This window comes from Cariama cristata, unplaced genomic scaffold (genome assembly GCF_000690535.1).
Source record: "Cariama cristata isolate BGI_N322 unplaced genomic scaffold, ASM69053v1 scaffold14738, whole genome shotgun sequence".
Taxonomy (NCBI): domain Eukaryota; kingdom Metazoa; phylum Chordata; class Aves; order Cariamiformes; family Cariamidae; genus Cariama; species Cariama cristata.
The window spans coordinates 11,598-21,569 of NW_009631760.1; the positions used below are offsets into that span (position 1 = coordinate 11,598).

At 39.6% G+C, this 9,972-nt stretch overlaps 1 protein-coding gene across 1 annotated transcript; it reads right to left on the minus strand.

Moving 5' to 3' along the window:
- Nucleotides 1-6,166: 6,166 nt before the first annotated feature.
- LOC104166242 (zinc finger FYVE domain-containing protein 26-like) lies at nt 6,167-8,809 on the minus strand. The gene is made up of 4 exons (XM_009706108.1): nt 8,694-8,809; nt 8,386-8,606; nt 7,598-7,745; nt 6,167-6,472 (listed from the first exon to the last, which is right to left on the minus strand). Exons 2-4 carry the CDS (start codon nt 8,469-8,471, stop codon nt 6,224-6,226), a joined length of 483 nt encoding a protein of 160 aa, XP_009704410.1. The 5' UTR covers nt 8,472-8,606; nt 8,694-8,809; the 3' UTR covers nt 6,167-6,223.
- Nucleotides 8,810-9,972: the final 1,163 nt, after the last annotated feature.

Sequence of the window (9,972 nt, forward strand, 5' to 3'; positions counted from 1 at the left end):
GCCCATCCTGTCCCAAGGGGTGGGTTGTGTCCCCTAGCCTGGTTAGTAGAACTTCATAGAGGGCATCTCCTTCCCTCACTGGCATGGAAAAGACACTGTGATAGGCAAAGGGAATCTTAAAATTGTTTCCTATGAAGATAGGAGGTTTCTGCCTCCGTGCATCCTCTGTGTTAGCCAGGGAAGCCTCACTGAAGGGAACACCTCCCACCCCAATCAGGAGCATTTGGCAGGATCCTGTGAAGCAAAAGTTCTCTCCCCATCATGGGCACTCATCCAGGGAGTACAGAGTAGAAGCATGCTACAGCTACTTATCATTTCCTCTCAGAGTAACCTGCATAAGGCAAACCACATACTCCCATCTTTAAACAATGCATGTAGTACAGAGCTAGAAGATATGAATGACTCACTAAAAGAACAGCACAGGCACCACAGGATGGTTTCCCTGTAGCCTGTACTGTATATAGCCATTTTACTTCAAAAGGGACACAATACAGGAGAGAATTACCTCAGCAATGAACTCGTTTAGACAGTTCAGGATAATGTTATCCCCATCATTTTTTGCCGCAACTCCAGACTCATTGACACACTTGAGGAGCTGTCGGATCTCACTGTACTTCTGCTGCTTCACCAGCTGCTTGGCCACTTTGCTGTATACTTCGGTAGCCTCCAGCTGGAAGTCCTAAAGGTAGTTGGAACATCGGAGCAACATGTTAAATGTTCTCAGCAGGTTTTCTCACAGGGAGTCTATACAACTGAGACAATCTCTCCTAAGGTCAAAATATCATACCATGCTCCAAAAAGTCAAAGCTGTTTTGGGGGCCTCTGATTTTCCAGTCACCATTGTTCAGGGCTGGCTTAAAGGTTTTCTATAATCAGACTGCTAAAACTCAATTTTGCTCAAGAACAAGAGCACTATTACCACCTCCTTTTCAGAGGTCCCAAAAGACCAGTTTTATTTCTTCTGGCAGAAGATCTTTTCTAGGTCTCTACCCACCTCTCCCTCACTTAGCAAGCTTCCACTATATTCCTCCAGCACCTCACCAGCAGTCAGCCTTTGTGTACCCAAAGAAACAGGAGGCAACTGACCATTGTATACCTCCCATATGAAGGAAGAGATGATAAAAGCTGTGGGCTGATCCTGCCACGGATAAGGCAAGGAAAAAAAAAAAGGAAGGAAACAGAAGTGATGCTAGGCAGCTGGACTTGCTGCTCCATTTTTACTGGAAGGTAGTGAGTGCTGTTGCTGCTAAGAAGTGCTATTTTTTTTAAGGTTCTCCATCTCACTACAAACAGGCATCCTGCCTTGTACATCCTGACCTGAAAGAAGGAGCAGGGCCTGCCATATCCACAAATACTCTTTCAGTGTGCCACCTTTGTCCAGAAGTGGCCCTGCTATACCCTCTGCCCCAGACAAGAGGCAACTGCAAACTGCATTGCTTGAAGCAGTATCTTTCAGCAGCTCCTAATATATGGTTGAGAAACACACAGAAAAGCTTGGAGGCTCATGAGCTATGCTGACTGATAAACACCTCAACTTCTACCCAGACATGAGGAAGGAGAGATCTCCACAGAGAGTTTCCAGTTAATTAGCTTTGGTCTCTCAGCCAGGAGAATAGTACAGAGACAGCCCTGGCCTTATTTATTCACTGTGTCTTGGCATGGCTGTAATGAACTGCAGAGAGCTACCAAGTCAGAGCTCTCTACTCACATCTGTGACTGTGATTGCCAGAGTAGTCACTGAACAAGGTGCACAGCAAAGGAAAAGCCATACTTCATTCCTTTGTAGGACCCAATTAGTTTGGAAGTGTCCTACTGAAGCAGCATCTTAATTTCCTTATGAAGCTTCCTCAAAATACATGGACGTTTAAGACTTGAACTAGTGACTTTTCTCACAAGAGGTTTTTCTTTTGGGGGATTAAAAGACATTTTGCAAAAAAAGCCTTTCGCTTAAATAATTGCTGCTTGCAAGAGTTACTTTTGTAATAATACTGCTTGTAATTTCAAGTTTTTCCATACCTGAAGGACTCTAAATGCAATCCCAAACCCCTCCTCAATGTTTTTGCCTTCCAACATGACCTGAAAAAAAGAGGCATAGACAAGTTTGGGGATGCACATTCCTTTTTCATTGCACGTAGTTAAAATAATAATGCATTTCCAGATTTTGCCCAGAGGTCAAGAGACAGTGCATTACTTCAACAGAAAACAGCACCATCCCAACAAGTAGAGCAAATATGGGGTCTATTGTCACACGCACTGATTCCCTGCAGGACACTAGGCAAGTACAGATGAAGCTGAGCTGAAGTTAAGAATAGTTCAAATAATAGCAGTATTTGCCTTGCTTTAAAACACAATAGGATGTATACTCAAAAGGCATGTTACTATTTGTATTTGGGATCCTCTGCTCTGACAGTTTGAACTTTGAGGAGAGGAGCTCCAAGTTCTCAGGTGTTCTCTGCTACTTTGAGGAACCACATGAATTTTTCATAAACAGTAGGTTGCATACATGCACAAGTAACCTGTCCATGAAAAATACAAGAGGCTACTCCAACCATCAAACGTTTCAACCTGTATATCAAGTTAGCACTGTTGATTTAAAAATAGAGTTGTGTTTGAAATAGCAAGAAGTACCTTGCAAGCAACATCCGTTTTCATGTTATTGTTTCCAAAGAGCGTGGGCAAGGAAGAACCTGTCATTTGAGAGGTTCCTGAGCTCTCGCATCGATGCAGGAACTTTGTTACTTCCATCTGCAGATCAACGGTATTGATGTGCCTAGATAGAGAAAAAATTCTGACTTTATTTTGAAATAGAGAGATAGAGAATGCTGTCAATTATTATTTATGTGAACTTACTAATTTCTTGAACACATTTCAAAGACAGACATATTTCTAAATAATAATCATTTTAGTTACTTTCTGACTTTGTCTTTTGCGTAGTCAAGTCTGCAGCAATGAGATACTTTTCAGATCTGTGCACTTAACATGCATCACAAGCTGAAGATGAGCACTGAGTCACAATATTTCAAAGTCAGCCATAGAACCTGGATCCCAAATAAGTATCTGCTCCCTCTTTTCTACCTCATCACATCCCCCCCTTTAAGTTAGAGTCTAGTCTAAAAAAAACCCAAAAACAAAACAACAAAAAAAAGGCCCCTAACAAAACCAAGATATAAAAGTTCAAGTACAAGAGAGATCTGGCTAAATTTACATTTCAGCTTTTGAATACAGGGATTCAGCTATGTATGGCACCTATAACTTGTACATAGTCGAATGTTGTGAGTTAACCCTGATAGGCAGTTAAGCACCACAGAGCTGCTTGCTTTGTAGAGAGGAAAGGAAGAATAAAAGCAATAAAACTTGTGGATTGATATATAGCTGTCTATGCACTGTAGGGGTTTTGTTTGTTTTTTAAATTAGAGGAAGACATATGATACATAGATTGATACTTTCAGTAGAAAAAATTGCTCATCATCTGAGTTGGGCTGTTGGGGCAAAAGGTAATGGGAATCCTATACTTGCAACTACAGAGAAGTCAGTTTTGGGTCAGGCACAGCTAGCATGCATTAGCTAAAGTCAACTTAAACACAACAGTGGAGGAAAAAAAAAAAAAAAAAAAAAAGACAAAAGTCTGAATTTTCCATTTCTTATAATTCTTATAATTTAGTTTTATGTTTGTAGATACCTCGACACATCTGTAGCAGACATTTTTTTTCGAAAAGTGATTGCCACTTTTTTTCTTCCTGAACTTCTTGAGAGCTCCTGCAGATACACTTTGAGATGGTCCTTGATCTTTAGAAGCCATGTCTGCTTGCCTCCCAGTTCAGCGTAAGACTTTGCTCCATGAGTGAAAAACCTAATGCAGGTCATGGCAGCACGAACATGATCCTAGAAGAAATATACTGAACATTAAGACAGACGAAAGTACACCACCTTCACTAATCACTGTCCATACTAAAGTGCTCACACAAGGCAGGCAATACTCTGTTTTCTTTCAAAGAGTAGTTAAGCTACTGCAATGCACCAGATCTACGACAAAAGCATAGCAGGTCAGCTTTAGTCAGGCTCAGGCCTTCCTATCTCTTTTTTAGCATTGGAAAGCAGCAAAAATATACTTGTCCATCATACAGATTTACACCAAAGTAAATAACGAAAAGCGTGACAGTATTCAACATTTCACTGAAAGAGATGGCACTGACTCTCATCTTACCTTCATGAACTGTTGCAGCTCATACAGAATATGGTAGTAGTTCTTTCTCTGCAAGTATTTGCAAGCTGCAATCAAGTAGACTCCCCAGCTCTCCAATCCTGGATCAATGGTTTCCAGCAAGTTCTCCAACATATGCAGTTTTCCACTTTCATAACTTGGAATGAAGATCCCTTCAATAAACACTTCTGATGGCGATTCCTACACAAACATCAGGGAGGCAGCTTGAAGCAAAGCCACTGCGGCTTGCTGATTTTCCTTATATTAACATAAAAAAGTACTAAGTGACAGAGATCACAAAATTAATAAGTAATTTAGGCTGGAAGGGCTCTCCAGAGATCATTTGGTTCAAACCCCCACTCAAAGAATGGTTTCCAAGTTAGGTCCTGCTGCTCTGGGCCTGTCCAGTCAAGTTCTGAACTTGACAAAGTAGGGCAATTCAACAGCCTCTCTGGGGCTCATTTCCCATGTCTCAATATCCTCACTGCAAAAAAAACCCCAACTTTTCCTACTACCCAGTTGGAATTTCCCTTGCTCCAAATTGTGTCCACTGTCTCTTACCCTTTTACTGTGCACATGTGAGAGAAATCTGGCTCTATCTTCCCTACAATCAACCACTTGGTAGCTGAAAATAGCACACCGATCTCCTTTTGCCTTCTCTTCCTCAAGATGGAAAAACCTATCTCTATCACTCTTCTCATATATCATGTGCTTCAGGTCCCTAGTCACCTTAGTGGACTTCCATTAGACTTGCTCCACTTTGACAACGTCTGTTTTGAACTAGGGAACCCAAAACTGGGCACAGTAGTTCAGATGAAACATCACAAGTAGTGAGCTGAGGGAGATATATTTACTTCCCTTGACCTTCTGACTATGGTCTTGCAAATGCTGCATGATGCTCCTTACCGTCTTAGGCTGGCCTTGAAGTCCTCTTAGCTACTTTTCAAATTTCAGTTTAGGTGATGGCAAATTAGATTACTCACCTTATTTAACAAGTGAAGCAGAGCTTCTCTCATACAGTCATGCCTCATGTAAAAGCTTATTATTGCCAGGTTAGTACCATAACTATGCAAATAGAACAAGCACTCTTGATAGTAGCTGTTGTGTTGAATCTTCCCCTCACACATCATCTCCAGAGACAGACTTCTTGTTCTCAGTGTTGCTTCAAGTTCCCTCAATGTGGCAAAGTAATCATCATCCTGCCGTTAAAAGAGAGAATCAATGATAGGTGATTAGTAAAAGGAAAACTTTCTTTTCAGTTAGATCTTGTCACTCAGCCCGGAAGCATTTCTGTTATTGTTGGGTTTAAAATAGATATCGCTTTAGCAGGCTGAGAATCCAGTAATGCTTTTTATATACAGTAGACTGGAACCCTGCTATCAACAGAGGTGCTGAACATTGCTGGAGCTAGCATGGCTGTTTCCAGAGACAGACAGGAGGATTATTTAAACACAATTCCACTGTCAACAGCTTCTTCAATAACCTAGTTCAAACAGGCTTTTTTTTATTCTCCTAAAATATGTACTATTAAGTGGTCTTTCATAATTATAAATCTGCAGTTACTTAGTACTAAAACCAATTTTTTGGTACCTTATCAGAACTTTCAGAGCTAATCCCAAATCGTGTAATAGTGCTTTCTGACAAGGAAAGAACAGTGGGACTGCATTTGTAAACTCTCCTTTAAATTCCTGCAAAGTTATCAGAGTTTCAGTAGAAAAATGGGATCACTGCAGCATCACAACATACTGCTGGGATTTAGTTTAATTTCCTCAGACTCTAGCAATAACACGTTAAACCATTACCACTTCTTTCCCCTCCATTAAAGTATGCCCCAAATTACTATAAAATCCCATGACCTGGCTCTCAGACACCAATTCACTGTGATGAAAGAGCTAACAAATTTCTCAACAATATTCAGTTTGCAATATACAATCATGACAAAAGAAGGAAAGAGACCTAACACCTGATACTGTAACATGCATTGCTATAAGATACATATTAAATCATCATTACTTGGCTTTGCTATAGCCCTTCAGAACAGACAGAACAGAAGACTCTTACCGCAATAAGTATGGGCTTCACTGTTGACTCCAGATATTGTATCACATCCTGGACTAGCCTTGAACCATGGTTCAGCTGGTTTAGATCCATAGGTGGCTTTAAACAACGGTTAAACTTCTCTCTTGCTGAACTTAAATTTCCAGCTTTAAGGCAAGCCATGCCCCAGGCATGCCATGCTCCACCTGGATCCAACCCAGATTTTGTAGAAACCTAAATTCAAAGTCGTTTGTTAATATTGCAACACAGTCCCAGTACAGAAAACAGGAAAACTGGTTTATCACACAGCATGCGATTGTGACTTCCTACTTTCTAGAGAACATTTCCCATTAAAAACAAAACAAGAAATAACCCATGCTGATTATTTCCATATTACTGGCACAAAACATCAACTACCAGAACACCAACAATCTCCAAATGTGGACATATTTTTATTGTACAAGTTTAAGCAACTATTTATCTGGGAAATTTCAGTTTACAAGTTTTAAAACTCAGGACATTTCCACATGCAATTTTCTCAAGTGGATGATTTTTACACAGCAGAATTCATCAGGTTTGTACTTCAAGAAAAAGCAACAGAAGATGCTTCACAAACTGCCAGGCAATTTTTTTATTTCACAGAACTTTGCTGATCAAATTTATTCCTGATTTTCTTTAGTAGACCAGCTGTCTTTAAACATGAACCTTTAGTAGACCAGCTGCCTTTAAACATGAACCATTTTTATTCAAATAGGTCATCTATTCAAAAAACTTAAAAATCGCAATCCTGTTTGTAGTATCATAATCCTGTTCTTAAACTGCAATGCCATAAAACTGAGGCTTAAGAAATCCTGGGAGCAGGAGGAAGACAGAAGATGATAAACCACACCAGATGAGCTCGGACAGATAGATTTGCCACCACTACTGATTTCCAAATAAATGCTTGGGAAAAGTGCCTTAGTAATGTCTGCCGTAGGATTACAGACAAATGAAATCAAACATGCAAGCTTCAGATAAAATCCTGCCACAAAGGATGACTCAGCCTTTCTACTGGATGCAAGATTTCTCCATTTCATTACTTTATTGCAGTTAGTCCTTGCCAGTTTTAATTGTATTGGGAAACAACGCGCCTACCCTTCCTTTCAGCAGCCTGCTCCACACCAGAAGGACTTTTCCTTCTCAGAAATTTTTTCCAGTGTTCAGAAAATTATTTCTTCCTTGTTTAGAAACTTAATCCCAGTTTGTAACTGTTTAAATATTGTCCATTTCACACATTGCATCCATCTGAACTCAGGAGGGAGAAAAACAAAAGCCACTACAGAAGCATTAATAACACTGACATCCCTCCACTGTCATTACCTCTATAGCTAGTTGATAGTACTCTGCCTCCAGAAGCCGATTTCTTAATCTTGTTACTGCTGCAGGGAGAAGAATCTGATCCAAAGATGGTATTGGACGGTAGGCAGCAGCAACCAAAATATTCAACACATCCACTTTGCTGATGTAGCTAGGAGAAAACAAAAAAGTTAAATAAATATATACACTGTCACTATTATCTTTCATGTAAAGAACTTTATGTCAAAGACAGCTCTTAGAACAGTGGTTTCTGATCACCAGTATACCAGGTTTCTCTCTATCCATCATACTACCCTATTCAGACTATTTTTTATTGTTTTTTTGCCATGTTCAGCAGAACACTGGCAGATGCTGATTGCAGACACCAGCTATATGTTACCAAATTGAAATAGTACATGTGAAATTTATATATTACAATTGCCACCTCAAGCTCCATAGGACAAAGCTTGAGGAAAGTGTAAAATGCTCATTCTCAGGAAGTACAGGTTTAAAATCCTATATGGAAATATTAATTGAAAGCAGATACACAATATCAGAAGTAAAATACTTACCTCAGTCTTTGTGATTTATTTCTCCGTCCTCTGAGAATTTTCTCAGTAATTATTATGTAGTCATATTGAACTTCTGCTATTTGAACTCTTACATTATCCTTACATCATAAACTCCTCTCCTTGTTTAAAATGTCCATAGTACAATCACAAAACAACCCCCCCACCCTTCACTCCCCAGTAAAAAAAGGATAATGGTCTCGACAATACCTCACACATTCTAGTGAACATCTGATAAATCACCTGTCACAGAGAGCTAGATCCTGGCTCCTTCCAGCTTTTACAAACATCATTTTGGCACTGAAGAGCAATTGTTTCATGATGTCCATAAGGAGACCAGCATCCACCTCAGGATTAGTGAGCCCTTGGGACAACTTGCAGCAGTGCTCTATCAATTGGTGGCCACACGCTATGCTGTCACTATGCAGGCTAAGGATGGCAATACACAAGGAAGAGCTGGGAGCCTGACAATTTGAGGAAAGACAAAAATGGGTACTGAGGTATTTCTCCAGGGAAGTCTTCATATTGGACTCTCTTTCTCCAGACCTCACCTGTTCATAATAAAATTCACTGCGTACAATTTCATTTTCCTCTTCATTCAGGGAAAAAATCCATTCAAGCTCACTTGCCTTGGGTATTTGCACCACTGTGGAATATTCATTATTAGAAGTTTCTGCAGTCAAAAAGAAAACACCAGGTAGAATCCTTGTACAAGAAGCAACAAACCTGGCTAAGAACACATAATGCAGAGTATTCCTATACTCTTGTAAAACAGTCCTCTGTAATCCTCTCATTGTGCCACTTCCTGCCAGCATCACACATCCAGCACACAGATTACAAAACCATTTCTATTCCTCAGCAGGCTGCCAAATTATACCAAAACTTATTCTGTTACCAACACCCTGTGACCAAAAACTGGCTCCAGTAACAAGTCTTCAAATGATTATCCAACTCCTATCCTACTGGACATCAAGCACAGCAACCTTTCCTCTTCAGCCTTCCCTCACACAAGTTATTAAATATTTCTGAGCAGGAGGAAAGTGGAAATACGAGAGCTAAAAAGGGAAACTGAAGAATCAGTTGTAAAAGAAAGGGTAAATTGACTTAACTGCCTGTATCTTCTTTTTAGAGTTCAGATTATTTGAACATATAGTCCAGCAGCTTTAAGACAAAAGATTGCGAGAAGAGGAGCCAACTTCTTACATTAAGTTTTCATATAAAATAGTATTGCAGAAAATTGGGAGTTTTGATCAAATGATTCAAGAGATTTCATTTCTGTGAAAAGCCTTTTTCTTTCATCCAGATTAAGGAAATTTCTGTTTTAAAATTAGTAACCCAGAACAGCTACAAATCAAATATTGTCTGTCATCTGAGAATGCACAAGCCCTCTGATGCTCAAGTTTGTGATTGTGTTTCCTGTTGGAAAAACAATGGCCAATCTCACAACACTAAGAAACGGGAGAATAATGCTAATTTGCTAGTTTTTCTCCTGATCAACTTCCTCTTCTCCCTGAATGAACTTTTTTTAAAAAAAACCCAAACAACTCAAAATTCACTGTTCTAGATTTCACAGGACTGTTAAGAGTGAGTAACTCAAACTGTAGGGTGCATTAAAAAATGCTATTTCTAAATTGAACTGAAAACTGGAATAATTACAATAAACCAGGCTTGAAAACATTTGATAAGCTTTCTTCACAGTCTCATCAGATAAGTTAGAAAAGCAGAATAAAACACTTCCCCTTTTAAATCTGAGGATTTCCATACTGTTATTCACTCCTACTGAATGAATCATATGGGCCCAGTAACACGTAGCAATGCTGCAGGGAAAGA